The following is a 19881-nucleotide window of genomic DNA, read 5'->3' on the forward strand; positions in this document are numbered from 1 at the left end:
TGACGTTTCGAGAGCCACAAGTATCTTTGAAAAAGCTACTCGCGCTCGGAGCGAGGGCAATTTTACAGAGGTGGATTTTAACGAGAACAGTCGGCGATCTCTCGCGGCCCTTTGAATTAATGGCCGCTTGTCGTTGCGCTTGCGAATCATTCGAGTGTAATTTATCGCGTTTTGTCTCGAGATCCATCGGGACGCGTGCACTAGTTAGCAACGTCGAGAAATTAGCGTGAGAACCGGCTTTAATTCGTTGCACTCTAAAAGCTCGATAATTCAGCGGATGGCCTGGAAAAAGAGAGAGAGAGAGAGAGTACGCGATGCTTAGGACACTCGTGCGCCGTTACTATGCGCATTCATATAGTCACGTAACGTTATCGCGCGGCGGTAGAAAAAAGCAAGCGAAAAAGCACCTGCAAGGAGTTTCCATATAAACTCACTGTCGGAGGGTACTTCCTGGCGATTAAACTTTGTTGGAACGTAACGGTCGACTGAATCGCATTGAGAAAAAAGAACGGTGGCGAGCGAGAAGGGACAGGGAGAAAGAGAGAGTGGAGTGAGAGAGACAAAGAGAGAGGGGCGGAGAGAAGGCAAGGGGAGAAACGCTTGAATTACACGTGGCCGGCAAGGATTTATCGATAGGTTGAGCTCAGATTAAGGCTCGGCCGCAAATGGAAGCGGAGTAAAAAATTCCAGCCGGCGCGCATCGATCGACGATGAATCGGCGAAGCGATCGGCCGTGTCATACGTAACGACGACGCCGTGTTAATTGTTGGCCGTCGATGCGCAACAGTCACGGTCAGCTGCCGTAAGATTTATATTTGCGCGCGCCTCCTCTTGGCGTGATGTCGGCCGCGACGGCGAGCGGAAACGTTAATCCCGATTGCCGAGAGTAGTCGGAGAGTAGACCAAGCGGTATAGTCCGCGATATAGTCACTCCGGAATGTACGCTCGAGATTAATTCGCGCCCAACGTTTCCGTCCTTCGCCCCCGTCGTTCAGATTCCGTGCCAAGTGCTTGGATCATCGTTCGTCTCGCGTTTCGAAGATTCGAGCTGGAAATTAATGCGGGAGCATGTACTCGATGAGCAGTACACCCGAGTCGAAATTTTGATGTTACTTCGACGTTCTCGAGGGTAGCTTGCGCTTATTTCAATGGCTTATAGACTAACAAAACCTACTTTGACGATACTGCCACATGTTAACCTTTAATTCTGCAGATTACATTTTAACGCTCTCTTGAACAGCTTATATAGTAAAAAATATTTTGTATTTATGTTAAAATCGACCCTTGTTAAAATTTTTGCGTTCATTTTCAACATATTCGTGTATTAATTTAAAATATTGTGTTTGTTTTCTCAACGATTTATGTGTCGATATTCAACATGTGTAAGTATTAAATAACACATTTTATACTTCAATGTCGATTAATATATTAATTTGTGTTCGTTTTTGACGTAATATTTGTGTTACCGTTCAACATATTCACTTTGTGTTAAATTAACACAAAAATTTGAGTGGACCGTTTGGGACATGTGAAATATGTTAAATTTAACGCAAAATTGTGTACCGTGTATTTTAACGCGAAAACAATGAAAATAGAAATGTAAGACATCGTCGGGACAAAGTAGAAGTAAATTATATCATTAGAATTGAGCCCATCTTATACTATCTTAGTTCCTAGTGTATTGTAAAATTAAAAATTTAACACAAGATCGAAATTTCGACACTGACACGCGCCAGGATTTTCGCGAAACGAATTTTCTTCTATAAGGAAAGGAAGTGCTCTGCGGCCGGCATACGCGGCTTTAATTAAATCGACGATGATTGGAGTTTCCACCTAGTGTGCCATTTAATATCAGGCCCCGGTATCGAGCGCGCTCAATTTATATGCATGGAGAATTGATGCCATCAAACGGGATGTTTGCAGACGATAAGCATTGAAAGACTTTCATCGTTGCCTGAGAAATTGCGATTTTAATAAACTTTGTTGCGCTCGGGAACGCGGCGAGGTCGCCGCTTTCAAAATATACTTCCCAAAGAGCCCGACTTTCAAGTTTGTGTAGTCAAAGCTTTAGCCCCTCTCTCGTCATATCGCAAAATGAGTTCAGGCGGAACAATATGCATATAAAACGACGACCGAACATTTGAATATCCGCAATAGAGGAAAAAGTGGAGTGATATTGTGTCTAACGGTTTGCGAAATATGTATAACCGGGCGGTTTCTTTTGCACGGCACAAAAATTCGGCTGGTGTGCCTTTTTTGTCGCTCGGGTCGCGCCCGATACTGTTGACACGTGGACGGAAACGCGAACGGGGAACACTGATATCGCGCGAAAATGTGTCCGAGGTGTCTCTCGAGTAGGGAAATATTCGTTCTCGATTAAGGCGATAACGCTTTTAACGACGACGCGAAATTGATTTTTCCGAAAGGACTGCCCTAAACCGTCGCGAATTACTTTCGAGATGAATTTTGTGAACGTGCCAAGTTGAATCCTATCTCCGCTCATTCCCGCCGTGGAGTAAACTGCAATCCGTTAACGATGCGAATTTCGCTCGCGGCGCTGGAAAAGGATGACGCTCGGGAGGCTGGGTTTTTTGAATGGAGCCCTCTCCTGTACGATCACGGCTGCTTGTTCAACGGCGTCTTTCAGAGACAGCCACTAATTTGCTGGATGAAAAACTCGCGTGTTATTAAGCTTCGCCGCTTAATTGGGTTAATGAGGCGATGGATTCGCCCGCAATGAAACGACACGCCGCTTTATTTCAGAAGTCGGTGCGCCGGGAAATTCATTGGGAAAATCCTCCGGCTGCGCGTCGTGGAATCGTGAAAGTTTAGTCAATCTCGGAGAGGACGACTCGTGTCGTGTCGCGCGGATGTTAAGCGGCAAACGGTCGTAATTAATCATCGCACGATAATCACGCGGAAAAGAGGGAAAACAAAAAAAATCGGCCTCGATCGGGGCTTTGTCGCATCTCTTTAACGAGAGTCGCTCGCGCCGGTATTTATACACAAAGTACGGCTGACGCGGCGAATATGTTAAAACGCACGTGTGCACATTCATCTTCGCTTCGTACGGTGTACAAGCGTGTGCGTATGCACGTCGAGAGTCGCCGAAATAGCCTTCGCCCCGGATATGCCGTGCGTCAGTTGCAAAGTCGATATTTCAGAGTTGACGCCTAAACACGGTTAAAGGACACTTTGCACTTGGGCGCGCCGCCCGCAAGAGCAGTTCAAAATGTTCCGAATTTACGATTTCCGTCGCCCAAAATCGCTCGATTCGAAGTTCGTCTGGCTGCGGTGACGATAAATCAGCGGTCGCGCGCCTGCACTTTGAGCGCGCGCGCGATGTCGATTCACGGAGAATGACACCCGCCAAGAACCTTATGCGCATTTCAATCGATGCTTGCTTCGTTTATTTAGCCAAAAAAACCATCGGAATTTTGGTTCTAGTGACCTTGAAAATTCCGTCCAAATGAAGAACCAATGAAGAATCTCGAGATATATTCCTACAAATATATTATTATATTGTATAAGTATTATCGCCACATTTTGATACTGCAAGTGTTTACTTGTTATCATTTTCTCCATGTTGAATGTTTTAAACACGGAATTGACTCAGGATTATTTATTACTCGATTATTTCAATATTCTACCTGCTAATCACATTACATGAATTTTGAAGCAAGTCTTTCTTGAAGATTCAATGTGGAGATAACGATAGTTTTTAACAGCAAGTGACCATTTGTTCAAAGACAATAAAATAAAATAATTTGTACTCTCTAAATTTTTCGGAACTTTTACACTATCGCTTCAAGTATGGAATTGCAAGAGTGAATGTTTCACACGAGCTTAGAATGGATTCTAATTTCATACGACTGAATGTTCCAATTTATTAAAGTGGCTTTGTTTCTAGGACGGTGTAATACATTACGTTCGTTCTTCAGTGTTGAGTGAAAATATTAACTCAACGAGATTCAAACGTGGAGAATTCGCTCTATACGAGTGAAAAATCACCCGAATCCGAGTGACTCAGCTGTCGTTCTACTTCTTGAATGAAATTTCATTTCGAGAAATTTGGAGAGTACATAATGTTACATTTGGAGATTGTGTTGATTCGCTTTTCAAGTTTGACAGAATTTATGGGGTTAATGTAGAACTAAAATTTCGACCTGGGTTTCCGTTTGCCGATTCAACATTCCCGAGGCTCTCCTCGCTGTCACTATCGCGCGTTTCATACGAGTTCCCGACGAGATTCGGCGGGCCGTCGATCTTTTTAAGTCCGCATAATGCAGTTCCACGCGAACAATCAAACATATATTCATATCTCCATACGGCGGTATCGAAAACGGGAACGGAAGATTTACATGATGTATGCACGTGGATATAGGGAAGAGGGAGTCCGCGGGAGCGCGGGATTGATAGTCGTGCTTGTAGAAAAGACATTGCGACAGTTTCACGGCGATTCATATCGGATTAACGTTCTCGAATGCGGCGTCGTTTCTTATTGTAATACCGTTGGTTATACAGAACGCCATCTTGAATTAGTTTATCCATATGGATCGCGATTGTCGGGTCGTATCGGTGCGGGTCTCATAGATCACTAGGATTGCTTTCCCATTGTGTTCTTCGTACGTACCGAGCGATTCTCTCCATTTTGCATCTCAATGCTTCACCCGCTCCGTTTTCAGTCATTCTACCAACCAGACGCACCCGAACACACACACACACACACACACACACATTCTCCTCTCCTTCCGAACTATCTCTTATTGAATTACCCTATATCTGATAAACGGACGCTCCCTCTTGCGCGATATGGCGCTTACGTCCCGCCATTTTATGACTTACGCCCATTTATATACGGGGATTTTTTCGCAGACATTCTCTCTTTTTCTTTCTTTCTCCCTGACGAGATACTCAAAGAGCAGCGTTTCGCCGCGACCTTTGTTTAATCTCGAATCGGCTTTGTTTTCCATTAAGTTCTTCATCACTGTCAGACAATTTTATCCCCCTGCCCGAGTCGAAATTTTGATGCCACTCTGAAGCTTTTAATGATAAATTGTACCTACTTAGATGGTTTATAGACCAATAAAAACCTACTTTGACGATACTGACATTTATTAACTTTACTCTTGAATCTTTAATTCTACAGGTTTAATTTTAATGCTATCTTGAACGACCCATTTTGACGTTAAAACTGCGGAAATGGAAATTTATGACATAATTAGGGTTAAATTAGAAATAAGTAATAACTAGCTAGTACAGATTAAATTTTCTAGCTTGTTACTAGTTCATTACTGGCTGATCATTCATTAAACTGCAGAATCGGTTTTGATATAGCTGTTGTCTAACGATTACATATCAAACATGATGGAGTAGATAGCGTTTTATTGTAAAATATATAATGTAACTATTGTATACCCGCCAGTATTATTTAATAATAAAGTAGTAAATCGAAATTAAGAATACATTATTTCACAAAAATTAAAAAAACAAAATTAAAAAATGCAGAAATGAACGTTACTGCTTACAACTAGTTGCAATTTTTCATCTTGTAACTTATTTCTTTTGTTTAACCATCAGCTAATTTGTTTATCTGACTATTAGGAGAAATGAGTGTTATATTATTGGCTAATAGCAACATTAGACATAAATTTATTACCTGTTAGTTAGACCCCCACATTTCTACCAGAGACAAAATTTCGACTCGCGAGTCGCTAAATGAAATTATTGCGTCTAACAGCGATCAGCTCTCATTGGCCGAATCTTTCTTACTGGTCCATCTTCAGGTACACCTTCAGAGTTTTTACGAGTCAATGTTTTTATTTCGCGGATCAGCCATGGAGATACGCAAAGTTGGACGTTGAAATGCCGCCGCGTCCGATCGGACCTCCGCGTAAAAATCAACAAATCGACAATTTCGCGAATTAATCCATAGACAATGGGAAGCGCGCGCGATATTTCCCATATAAAACAAATATCGAATTAATACGGAAAAATAAACGACGCGAGCGAATAATAACAGATGCGAGATCGCGTGTTAAGTTTTCGGCACGGAAAATGTCAGGACGACGCGTGAGAGGAAACTTCTCTCCTTTCTTACCGCCGATGCGGATACGCTTCCCGGGTCGCCTTCCGTCCGTCCGTTCGTCCGAAACTGTCCGTGTTCAGTAACAGCCGCGCCATTTAAATCATTACGAGCTATAAAGCGCGATGTTTGTCACTTGGCGCGCTAAATTGGAACGTGAATCGTTGTCCTCCGACTCTCTCGTCGGATTTCGCAGCGAGTGAGCGACGGAGTAAGCGGGGAAAAATCATGGACGTAGAACGCGACGATCTGTCCGGTGATGTGTGTCCCTGTCGTTTTTTCTCTCTCTCTCTTAGTTTTAATTAACAACGCGAGGCCGCGATCGCGGCTGTGCTCTTTCCAAATGGCAAGGAATGAATTTACATCGCGCGGCAATCCATTTTCGGCAGCCCGCCGGAAAATGTACACGGGCCCGTTTCCAACGTGAGCGGGACGCAATATCGAAGCATCGACCGATAGATTTTTCGATACACCGCACGCACGCACGCGCGGACGCGTGCCGATGCGGGTGCACACGGGGTCTTTTAGACGAGTCAGCACTCTACTCGCGCCGACAGAGATGTTTTAATCGAAAATTTATCGCTCATGGAAATCTAGTAATAATTTATAATCTCCCCGTGCGCTCGCCCGATACCGGCCAGCCGTAATTGAATATATTACACTCCGTTAGATTTTACGTCAATTCTCCGCGCGCGCGCGATTTACGACGCTGTAATATTTCTAACTGGAAAGTAACCGAACGACGCGCCGAATGACGGACGATAATTTCGCGACATCGGTGTACATACACACGGCCGAGGATTTCTCGCGGCGCTACGCTAAATTGAGTTTCACCGCTGGTAGCTATCGTTATAACTCCCCGAGACTGTCGCGTGGATACTCGCCGGCCGCGCGATTTACGGGTGACGAACATCATCGATCCCCGACAGTAACGTCGTCGTCGTCGCCGTTGAGTGACTGCAACGTGTTAGAATGGATGTACCAAGGGCCGACGCCGACGCCCCGCCTGGCGTCGCGGCAATTCATTTTCCGCCGATTTATCCGGAAAGCCGAAGATTTGCAACGGGTGCGCGGGACAATTGATTCCCCCCCTCTCTCTCTCTTTCTTTATTTACGTCTTTTTTTCTGCGCTTTTCATCGCCGTCGTTGACGCGCGTCAAGCGTTACACGATCCATAACCCACATGACGGTATCGGGAGGAGGGAGCGAGCCGGAGGAGAGAGCACGCCCGTAAATTCCGAGAGCGCTCCAAATTAAGCCGCGTCGCGTCGGCTAAAGAGTATACGAGGTTATAAAACGGCGAAAAACCGACACACCGGGCGCTGATTTTATTGTCAGTCCAGTTATCCCCCTCGACCGCGCTCCTCAGAGCGCCGCTCTTTTCTCCGGCCGTCGGACGCCTCCGCGAGTATATCCTCTCGTGCCTTTCGTTGTCCGCAGTAAACTACAGGATGTAACACCGCGGCGCGAATTAAACTTCAAGCTAACGGACCAAGAGCGAACGGATAGCGAGACATCTGCACGGAAAACAAAAATTTGGTGGAATTTACCTGGCAATGAGAAGAAAACAAACGCGTTCTGGTCGAAGGAAACGGAATTTCTGGTTCTTATAAAACAAATTCGCAAAACAAATTCTTCTTATAACTAGAAATTCCGTTTTTTTTTTCAATCAAAACGTATCTGGTGTATTTGTCAGGTAAATCCAGCTAAATTTTTTTTCCATGCACGCGCGGAAAAAATGAAGTGGCTTTCACAACAGAAAAACTAGCTCCCGCAAAAATTAGCTGTCCACGTATCACAACTGAAATTTAGTTAATTAGCTGATTCTTTTTGTTCTTGTATCTAGTTTTAGCTTCTACAGTTAAAAACTAGGTGTGGTAACTAAATTTCAGTTATATATAGACAGTTAATTCTTCTTTTTTGTACGTTTTTCTTACTCTCTAAATTTCTTGAGATGAAATATCATCCGAATAAATTCCGGATGAAATATCATCCGAATAAATATTTCGGATGAAATATTATCCGAAAAGTAGAGTGACAGTCGAGTCATTCGGATTCGAGTAATTTTTCACTTCTATAGAGCGAGTTCTTCACTCTAAATTTCAATATTTTATCATTCACTTGTTTTAAGTGAGATTCCACTCCAAGAAATTGAGAGAGTAGTTAATCAATTTGAAGTAGAATTTACTTCGTCGGGAATTTAATTTGACGCTCAGTCACACGGAGAAAAATTTATGTAACGTTTGAAGATTGAATAGCTGCGAGAATAATATTTCGTCGTCGAGGAGAATCGAACGCTATATTTTTCGATCAGAGAGTCTATCATTAAAATAAAAAAATCGCACATTCTGTGTGCATATAGTTTAATATATATTGTACACACACACACACACACACACACACACACACACACACACACACACACATATTCATATATGTATATAAAGAAATTTAATTTTATCTCTGGATATTGAAACTCCTCGATTTTCTCCGCAGCACGACAAAATACTCCTCTCGTTCTCTCTTCATATCGCTTCATATGGGTCTCCATCCAATCGCCCGCCTCTCGTTCCCGTTGATTCGTCCAATGGGAAAGGAAATAGGCAGCAGGTCCAGCTGATACAGTTCCGCACCGGGTGCATAATAGTCTAGTTAGTAGGTGCAGTCGGCACCAGATTCGATTAGCCTCGTTGCAGTTGCACGAGCTGCGTGGCAGCTTTAAACGACAAAGCGATACGTTTGAGCCGCGCTATATTACCTTCTTCTTGTTTGTACGTGGATGTACAACTTGGAAAATAGTAAACACGTTTCCGAGAAATTCAACTACGATGCGGCGGTTTATTTCGAGTACGTCGCTGGCACATCGTTACCGTTACTGTTACCATTACCATTGTCGTATCGTGTCACATTTAACGTTAATCATTGCTCGAACGAAACTTACATGAAGAGAGAATTTGACGATAAAAAGATACCACAGAGTTTTGTAACCGAGGAGAACATATCGACATTTTGCCTTAATTTATTGTCCTTCCGTTTCACATGTGCTTTTATATTTCAGAAATTGAGGTCTATTAACAAATTAAAAAAATTTTAGAAATTGACTTAGAAAATTACCTAATTTACTATATATTCCTTAACAAGATAAACTTTGCCAACAGGCTATTCCTGCATTACTAGGAAAGATGTGGTAAAGTTGAAAAGAATTTATACGAAAGGAAGCTGTGTAATATTCTCTCCGCGTACCTTAAAAAGTCTTTGTAAAAAACAGGTTCCGCATAAAATATGCGAAACTGCTTTCCCGAAGTTAACCGTGACTTTTATATTCGAAATTAACGAGCCACGTCGAGAACTCGCTGCCGATTGTGTCCACAGATCAGGTATTCTTCGAAAGAAAAATATCCGCCGACCTCGATTTCGAGGAACAGCTTCCGCATATCGATAAAGGCATCGCGCGGTGCCAATTTCGCGAAGCGTGATAAATTATTACGCCGACACACGACCGGCAATACATCATGCCACCGAGTAGTTTAACGTCTCGCAGTGGACGTAATATATTTTTCTCTGTATCGCCTGTCTATATCGGCCTGTCGTTAGCCACTGTGCGCACGTCGTTTTCCATTCGGCGAACTTTTATGAATCGGCCGCAAGTCACTGATCGTTACAACTTGCTCGCATGTAAAAGTCGGAGCTCCGGCTGACGCGAGCCAGCCGGCGAGAGAAGGAAAAAAAACGACGCTTCCGAGCGAAGAAGACGTTCACGAATCGCGCAAAAACTTTCGACACGTTCACTCGACCTTCTTTCTCCTCGCGCCGATCTGTATCCTTCGAATGGATAACGGCCCGTCATTCGTCTCTGATTGTATACAGACTGGTGCACTCACCCTCGAAGTCTGCTGCACCCGATGTTTGTTCTCTTCCCTGGAGTAGTGGTTCTGCTTCGTCGGATTCGTCGTTCACCATGTGAAGTTGCTGCAGCTTCGATTTACCAGTAGCTCGCGACGATACGTTTTCGCTTTCACTTTCGACTTCATTGTCTTGAGCACGCGCACATACAACTGTCGTTAAATTCACTAATCAGTCTTTACGTCGAGCAGGAACCACGTACATCTGTCGGTAAAGTGGAAGTCTCAGCTTACTGATGCTGTCTACTTTGAGTTGTTACGATCCTTCGAAGCGTGCATACCGACGACTATATCGAGCTGTGATTTCGCCGATCGATCTTCCCTTCGAAGGACAACAACCGCACATTAATCAAACGCACGACAGTTCCAGCTTTCCAACGAGCCGTCTGCCAAGTCGCTACAACGTCTAGAAGCAACTATATTGACGACTGTATCGAACCGTGATTTTGCTAATTAATCTTCCATTCTAAGACCAATGGCCGCACTTTGGTCAGACGTGCAGGAGTCTTGTTTTTCCAAGCAATTTCTCGAAGTCACTCGACATATGGAAACAAAAATATGGACTATTGTACGAACCGTGATCTCACTAATTAATTCACGATCTCGCTGATTAATCCGCAATTCGACTATAGTTTTAAAAAGATCGCTTTTTTCAATTCTCGCTCGGGAAGGAAAACCGAAAAAAATCGCGGAAAAAACTGAATCTTTTTCCAAGCCTTTAAAACTATGAATTTGACTAATTAATCCTTTCTCCTAAGAATAATGGTTGCACGTTGATCAGACGCGCGAGAATCTCACCTTTTCAACGAACTCTCGACCATGTCTCTACGACGTCTAAAACCAAAGTTATCGATGCGCGTATCGAGCCGCGCACTTAGATCGCTTTGGCGAAAGTAGGTCAAGGCCACCTGCCACACTGGACACTTCCCGGAAGCGAGAACAGGTTCTAACGCGATCGCATTCCGTCACGCAACCCTGTGTTTATTTACGCCCGCCGAACGAGCCACTGCGCGCGGCCTTATCCCCACTCCGCGTCCGTCAGTTGAATATCCGCCGGGACTGCGCGCAGCGGTCGCTAACCCCACTCGCGCGCGAGTCAGTTCTGCGCAGCTGCGTCGCGCGATCGGTCGGTATTTTGGCTCGTCGACGTTCACGCAGCGTTACCGCTAACGGCGATCGAAACGTCGGAGGGTTGTAACTCGCGAACGAGTGAACGCAGCGATGTGAAACGAGGACCGTTCTCCTCGCCGCGCGATCGTGCTACTCCTGGTGTCGTCCGTGTCGTTACTCGCCGAGAGATTCCCCGAATGAATCTCGCTCGAAAAACTCGTCGCGCTACGACGCGTGGTTCCCTCTCGTCCATCGCGAGACCGTCGAGATTCTTGTCTTCGTGACGACGAGATCGGTGTTATCTTACATCGACGGGACAGTGGGAGAATTGGTCGACCACGTTCAGCTATAAATGTAAGTGAAATCTTAACGAGGCAGTTGCCTCAAGACGCTTATTCCACTTTATACCCGCTTTCCATTATCAGCGATATTTCATCGGATACTAAAATAACAGTTCGCGTTAGAGTAACGGGAGACGCCACCGGCGTTTTTCGGCGGGATCCATATTTCTCGGTATGCCGCGGTATAAAATGGCGACAGCAACAATCGTAAAGCACACGGCAGCATCGTCGTAAAGTTTCTCGATCGCGGAAACAAACGGCGATTCTTCTTACCGGTGATTTATTCGGTGATATGTGCATATCTAACGTGATACATACACTAAGAAATCAGTTTGATTAATCGAAAAATGCACTCAAGGAAAATTTCCTATTATAAGAAGGAAAATTGATTCTTATAATCAGAAATTTTGTTCCCGTCAACCAAATTGCGTTTGCCTTTTTTGATTGATGTAACCAAATACAGTAAAAAGTCTTTCGTCTAAATATCTTTCTTAAAATTTTTTTGTATTTAATTTCAAATGGGCCGTTCGATCTGAAATCGGCTCTTTTGGTAAAGAAATATATCAGCAGAAAATTACAGCGATCGTGTTTTTGACATTTCTTGCAGCGAAATTTCATGTTGATTAATGTTTTAATGTCAAATTAACACACAGTTCGTATGTTATTTTCGTAATGTTTTCTTGTATTAAATTTATATCAATTTAGTAGTTTAACATTTTTGTGTTTCATTTAAAAATGAAACATTATTTTGAGCTATTTTAATATAATTATTTTAGAAAATCAATATTTTTTAATGTTATTTTAACATTAACTCAACTGAAAGTGAGTCTTCAAATAATCATAAATTTTGACATTTGTAGTAGTCAAATTGATTAAAACCAAATGTTTCTATTATGAATAATCTAAATTAAAATAATTTTATATGTTGATATAACGTGAAAAATATGTTCTTCATAATTATGTTGAAATGTAACATTTATTTTATTTACATTATATACAGACAAATATATTCCAACAACATTTTTTACAAGTTTAACTTTTTACTTTAAGTATTATTTAACGTATTTTCTAACTATTTTTTGTTACTCTAATATCGTATTTGAAGCAACATATACAAATGTAGAAAGAAATGTATTTATGTCAAATAATTAAATGCATTAAGACGCTCAAATAATTAAATGCACACGACGAATATATTATTTTAATTAACCAAATTTAGGGTGGACTTTCTGGAACGTACGATAAATGTTAAAATTAACATTTTATTTTTTACCGTGAACTGGTTTGTCACTGTAACGTGAGGGAACGTAGCAGAGTATAGGAAGGAGTATCGAAGGCGATCGTGTTTGCGAATTCTTGTGTTCGTTGACATTGTTGCGTACGTTGCACGAGTTCCAGTATCCAGTTGAGCTCGTACGTTTAATCCGGAAATATTTTACAGCGCCAAGATCGTACAATTGTTTTTCAACAGCTCGTTGGACGTGTGAGAAAAAGAGTGATTAAAGCCGCTTGATCCGGATTGATGGATGCGGTGGTCACAGCTCATTATTGGCTCCATTATATCCGCTTCCTCAAGCCACGTCCGACCACTGTCGGACAAGCTGCTCGATCGACCTGTCCTTTTATCGTATAACGAAACTGACCATCCGTTACGGTATACCACTATCGCCGATCAAGACCGTGTATATATCAAGGGATAGTTGAGGCGGTGTCCCGGGGCTCTCGGTCAAATGTTAATGAGGGCAGGTCCAAATGGCATCAACCGGAACGTGAACGGCCGCGTGGGAATTCTGTGGACCTCTCGGGGTGATTAAAATATCGCGTCTTCAAGTCGCTGGACCGTTCGATCTCAAATCGGCTCCTTTGGCAAAGAAATATCAGCAGAAAATTACGGCGATCGTATTCTTTACATTCTTGAAATCTCACCCAAATCTGGCGAAAAGTCTCTCGAAGCAATAGTGAAAATACTACCATTCGGAATCGTAATTCCTATCGTATGTAGTATTTCATTCAACCTAGAGTTGATTTTCCGACTAAATATGAGTGAATAGCAATATGCATGTAAAGTTATTATTATTGACACTATACACAGTAAAAACATTTTGCAGTTTTGTTAAAATTGATTCTTGTTACAATTTTTATGTTAAATTTTTAACATATCCGCATGTTAATTTAACATATTGTTTTTATGTTGTTTCAATATATTTTGCGTTGAGTCGATATTCAATATTTGTAAATGTTAAAATAATATATTTCATACTTCTTGCTCTCTTAATGTCAATTAATATATTATGTATATTAATTTTTGATGTAATATTTGTGTTATTTTTCAACATATTTATCTTATGTTAAATTAACACAAAAATTTGTGTGGATATGTTTGGGACATATAAGATGTGTTACATTTAACACAAAATTTACTATTTAATAATATTTACTAGAAAAATGGTTCTCCTGATTATAATTACTTTTACTTTTACCAAAAATTTTTTTTCGGTATGAACAATCACTCAAATTCGAGTGACTCGTCTGTCTATTTTTCGAATGAGATAGATTTCACACGAAAAATCAGCGAATTCGGAGAATAACAATGAAAAAGATATGCGTACACAAAAATTGGCGATAAAATCGCCTTATCGCGTGATCGTCTATCTCTTCTCCACCGAGACGCTCGGTACAATTCGCTTTAAAGACGCGTTCGAGCACTCTTTGTCGCGTTAATTTAAGAAGAGGGGCATCCGAGCGCGAGAAGTTGCCCTAATACGGCAAAGTAGTTCCTTTAGGCATACGGTTATGCTGATAATGGCGACGAGGTAGGTCAGCAAAGAAGCGATAAAACTTCCTCGAGAGCTTCTCTCCTCTTGCTCGCTCTCGCTCTCTCTTTCTCTGTGTGACACAACAATGCCGTTCGAGTCCTCTTTATGGGCGGTTACGCTTCTCGCCGCGGTGGTAAATGACTTCGTCTAGTAGTAGCAGAGCCGTGTCTCACGATGGACGATGACTCGTAAGGAAAAAGTTGACGTTCAGGTATCTACGAGGAATCGACGAGCGTCATGTCGCGATTTATGACAAAAGGAAGTCTCTCTCACACACACACATGCGCGCCATGTCGCTGATTTTATTTGATCGAGTGTGAAATTTTAGTCGTCGTTTATCAAAATTTCATCACGAATAAGGCTCAGGACAAATTTAAGTGGAACACAATTGATTGATTTTCGTCGTTTTCGTTAACGCTTTAAATATGGATGGTGCATAAAGTGTGTCGGGTCGTAGCAACAAGTTTTTGTCTTTGATGCGAGAATTCGAATGAATAGTGCGCTTATATCGGACCCTTCTGTTGCAGAACAATTGCACGTGATTTATCGCGCGCGTGTTTCGCAATTAAATATCGCCCCGAATTTAATGCGTTTGGCAGCTCGGCGAATAATTTGGTTTGTTCTGTTTTGACGTCTGTATTGACCGGACTGAATTCGATATACGAGAGCGTATTATATTAATTTAATTCAATCGCATTTGCGAATTTTCTCGGAGGCATGTTTAGCCGAGTTTCGTAATTACGCGAGGAATTTCATTTTAATCTCCCCCCCCCCCTTTTTTTTTAAATATCGATCCATAAATTTACTTTTTTTCGACACGGAAGTGATTTCTAATTTTGTGAGCGACGTAAAGTTATCGCGAACGTTGGACTCGTTCATACTTTCGCGATCGCGCTTCGTTATTTGGGAACGTGCACGTCAAAAACAAATTGTTGATTTTAACATTTTTTATACGTCGCAGAAAGTCCATTCTAAATTTTAAATCGAAATTACTCATTCGTTATGTGTTACTTGCTTATAAGTTGAGAATGTTCATGTATTGACATTTATATATTTTTGTAACACATATTAATTATTTTGACTTAAATTTTATTCGTAATATAGTAACATTTGATATTAATGAAATTATTAAAATTGATATTAATAAAATGTTACTAATAATGTTTAGTAAGATTTAATATCTTTGTTAATCAACACTGAAGTATAAAATGTGTTATATTTATACATCGATTTATATCGATTTAACGCAAAATGTTGAGGTAAACGCAATATGTAAAATTAATTAAGCAATTGCGTTAAGAAAATTCTAAAAAATATTTCATTTTTAAGTGATACACAAAAAATGCTATGTTACTAAATTGACATAAATGTAACACATGAAAACGTCACGAAATGGTAAGATATCAGCTCTATGTTAATTTTACATTGAAGTAATAATTAAAAGTTAGTAACACAAGAAAATGTTAATGTTTCGACACAAAATTGTTTACTATATATTCGTAATTGTAATCACGAGACGTTACAACGACGTCACGACATATCTGATATCGCACAGACACAGGAATTGTTCATTAAATGCTAATTTAGACAATCCATCATCCGGCTCAGACTTCGCAGCGCGACCTTAGCTTCAAGCTCTGTGACGGACTCATACATTATGCATGGGTATCTGAAATCAATCGTAAGTTAAAAATAGCATGGACAACCAAGTAAACTGAGCCGATGCGTGAGATAATGACTCGATGACTGATTTCGACGAGATCGATGAGGAGACAAAGACAAAGAGAAAAAGAAAACATTAGTCGCAACGTCGGAACAAAGAAATATCGATAAACAAATAGTTCGCCAGTAGATGTACTGGAGGAAAATTACGATTTTATTTTACGGGTGTTTCATCTTTCTTCCGCGTAACAGTTTGTGATTTTCCCCGAATAACCCGGTTTATGATCAACCTGCATCAGGACGATCGATCGGAATCTCAGGCAGGCGCTCGTGGATTTTCCGTATTTTCCTAATTTTCCAACGCAACACACAGAAACGCGAAACTAGGAAGCGGGCTAACTGCGAAGTCGTTTCATTTCTTGCTTCGGATAAGATTTATATTCTCTCGTAAAAGCGTTCCCTGAAAATGTGTCTGATTTCTCCGCCGATACGATCTTTTTTCACTTTGGGTATGACGCGATCGTAAAATTCGCCGCTTATAACCGTTTACTCTATTGCTCGCGATCGAATGCACTCACTGCCCGAGTCGAAATTTAGAATTTACTGTGAGTTTTGCGAGTGACGATTCGTGTTCTCTTGTTATACTACTTCGTAAAAAATTTCTTTCTCTGAGCTTCCCAAGATTTTATGGCAAACGGCCGTTTTTCGAATTATCGGGACAAAAGTTTTCGCTTTGAGGAAATTTTTCACTCGACTGCAAATTATTCTCGCTAATGTTTTCTTGGATTTGTCATCTCTTATGTGTTAGCTTAGTAGCTCGATAACGAGATGAATTCTCCCGCGCGAGAAAAGTCGAGGAACCCACGTGAAACTTTGGCGCGACTTTTTAGTAATTTATAAAAAAACATTGAGAGAGAAAGAGAGAGTTACAGTAGCACATAGTTCTATATAGTACCTGATAGAAATATAAAAATGCAATATAATTTGCCACCAGCACAACATTTGGTAAATATCGTGCTGTTAAGTTTTTGATAGTTTTTTTTGAGTTTGCTTCACGTTCAAATTCTATAGCACGTCGATTATTTTTCTTGTTTCGTTGTAAAATTTCCTTTTCAATAAATTTAACTTTAGCCACTAGTATGACACATTTTCACCAAGTACCATGCATGTGGCAAAGAATATAAGCGATCTCTCCCCATCTAATATTCGAGATTATGTAAAAAGTTGTTAATTGAAATACTGATTATCCATATTGGCACTGGTTTGGCAGCCAGTAATAAGCTCGAGACACTTAAGATATACGACTTTCGGTCACGACTAATATTCGAGACACGACTCGAACTTTCGTGCTGGTCGGGGAACGTTCGGGGCGACTTGAAGGTGATGAAGACCCGACCGGCCATTGCTGTCGGCGGCACGAGACATGCATTACAAGGAGAACGTGTAATTTATTGTTAAAGGGGTGGACAAGGCGTACGATGCTTAGGGATGCTTGGACGAACGACGGTGGGAAAGGCTGGTGGCGATGGTGGTCCAGGTTGGGCGGATTGCTGGCGATGGCGGCGGCTATATCCTGTCTCGTTGCCTCGTTTCCGGGCGCCTCGGCCAATCCGGAAGCGAAGCGTCTCTACGATGACCTGCTGTCGAACTACAACCGCCTCATCCGCCCCGTTGGCAACAACAGCGATCGCCTCACTGTCAAAATGGGACTACGCCTCTCCCAGCTCATCGACGTTGTGAGTAGACCTCCACTTAACCCATTATCCTGCCGCATGAATAGCATTTATATAGCCTATATGTATGGACGACGGGGGTTTTGCGCCCTCTCCCCTCCTCCCAGTGTGGAGCAAGAGTGTTCGCTCGTGAAATAGCCCGACGTGTTTCATCGATTGGCTCTCGGGCTAGATGAAATGATATACGTTCGGCGATATTTTTCCCGGTGAGATACGCGCCACTTCGCAAACAAAACTTTTCATTTGTAACTCCTGAGATTGAGCGATCTATGGTCCTCCCGGGCGCGCGAAATTCAGTTAACTCTCCTCCGTCGTTTGTATTTCATACATAGCCATTTACCGTCTTTTTCTCCGGCCTGACGATGTGATGATGATGATAATGATGATAATAATAATAATAATAATAATAATGGCGATTATTACCGCGAGGACGATTTCAATTTCATGTTGAAATTGCGCAGCGTTCCAATGAACGATACACGCTCAAAGGGCGGAGCGTATTTCGCGACTGATTGGGTTAACGCTTAATTCGCACGATTAAACATCGCTAATTGTTAAGTGAGCTTATCAGAATTATTTTAAACGCAGCCGCAGCAAACAAACGCTCGCGCGCGTTACGTGAGTTGGCAACACATAATGAAGTTCGGATATGCCATGCAAAATAAACGCGTCAATTATCTTGAGGCCACGAGCAGCGCCGGCAATTTCGCGTCTCAGGATTCAATATACGCTGCGGCGTTTTCGTTCATGTGTGACGATATGCGCGTATGCACGTATCTGGACGACCGACATTCGTTTCCAACGTGTGCCTATGTATATATTCGCGCGTGTGTGTGTGTGTGTGTGCCCGCGCGTTCGCGTGGAATATGGATTACGTAGTTAGACGACCGATAACCGGGCGTCCACGTACTTGCGGTGATAAGTTGAATTCCGGGAGTTCCTCTGCCGGAAACGGAACTAATTTACAAGCGAAGGGATCCATGGCACTCGAGCTATTAATTGCCATAATCTGATCGTCAGTAATCAATCGTGTCTCAACGAGGCCGGTTCGAAACTAAACATCCGTACATACGCGCGTGTGTACGTGCGGGTACACGCCGTATACACACGTACGCATGCAGGCGCGCGCGACCAGGGCACACGCGGGGCCGGTCGATCGATGTGTTAGAATTACGGTGATTGTCTCCCTTCTCCGCATTGTCTCGCCGGTTATTACATTCGAGTTACATGCTCGCGACTCGACGCGAATTTCGGCAGTAATTGCCTCGATCATGGATCTCTATCGACTAATACGCGCTTCTATCCCCTACCATAATTAATTTGTTATCGGCTAACCCCCGCACCACCGTCGCGCATTATCGATGCGGTAGATCGACGTTTATACGAGTCTCATGTAATTACGACAGAGAGGGAGAACGCGCGCGTTATCGATGCCGGCCACGTCGCGAGATGCGGCGACGCGAGCGCGCGAGCTTTCGGAGCCGTCTATCGACAGTCGGAGCAGTTAATTCCGTAATTTTGCGTTATCATACGAGGCAGAGTCGCGGCGAATTTTAGCAGCTTTACCAGCCGCTTTCGCTGGCCGGCGACAATTTCAAACGAGGAAGCCGGCGTGCAGTTCCGCGCACCCGCGCCCGTAACTTTTTCTCCCGCGACGCGGGCATATAATAATCGCCGGACACGGGGAGCAGGAAATTGTCCATTCGGCTTATAACGGGTTGCTTGACTACAATGTTTATGATCCGCTCAAAACTGAACGCCAGCCACGCGTAAAGCGCATAACTTTTCACTGACTGCAAATCCCCATGGCGAGGGAATGTAAATAGTAATTACCGCGATGGTAGAGCATGCGAACTCGAATTCGTTTCACGCGCGCACACGTCCATAGAATTTATGAAACAATCGGCCACGGCCCAATCGTCGGATTACCGGTGAAGATAACGCGAGAAATAACGAGTCCCGGGCTTGATCGCGTTGCTGTGGCCAAAACGATGTGAAACGCGATATCAAATACCGATTGGAGCCCTAAATAAAAAATAGAGATGCGTTATTGGGTTTGATACATTGAACGTCGTTATCTTATTCGCATAAATACTTGGAACAAGCGACGAGTAAAGAAGAAATATTAACTGTCGAAAGGTTAACTTTTATATTTAGTCCAAGTAAAAATATGTTTTCTATAATTTGTACATTGAGAGAAAAAAATATATAAAAGATAAAAAAATATTTATT

The 19881-nt window shown here is 42.4% G+C and overlaps 1 protein-coding gene across 1 annotated transcript in view; it reads left to right on the top strand.

The window, feature by feature from the left end:
* LOC106743322 (acetylcholine receptor subunit alpha-like 1) overlaps positions 1 to 19881 on the top strand; it is a 149692-nt gene that overhangs the window by 44829 nt on the left and 84982 nt on the right. Inside the window, exon 2 of the mRNA XM_014617053.1 lies at positions 17377 to 17652. Within this exon, the coding sequence (XP_014472539.1) occupies positions 17395 to 17652 (258 nt within the window). The 5' untranslated portion in view covers positions 17377 to 17394. The remainder of the gene's footprint in view (positions 1 to 17376; positions 17653 to 19881) is intronic.

The sequence above is a fragment of the Dinoponera quadriceps genome, unplaced genomic scaffold (assembly GCF_001313825.1).
Source record: "Dinoponera quadriceps isolate SergipeBrazil2010 unplaced genomic scaffold, ASM131382v1 scaffold3, whole genome shotgun sequence".
Classification (NCBI taxonomy): domain Eukaryota; kingdom Metazoa; phylum Arthropoda; class Insecta; order Hymenoptera; family Formicidae; genus Dinoponera; species Dinoponera quadriceps.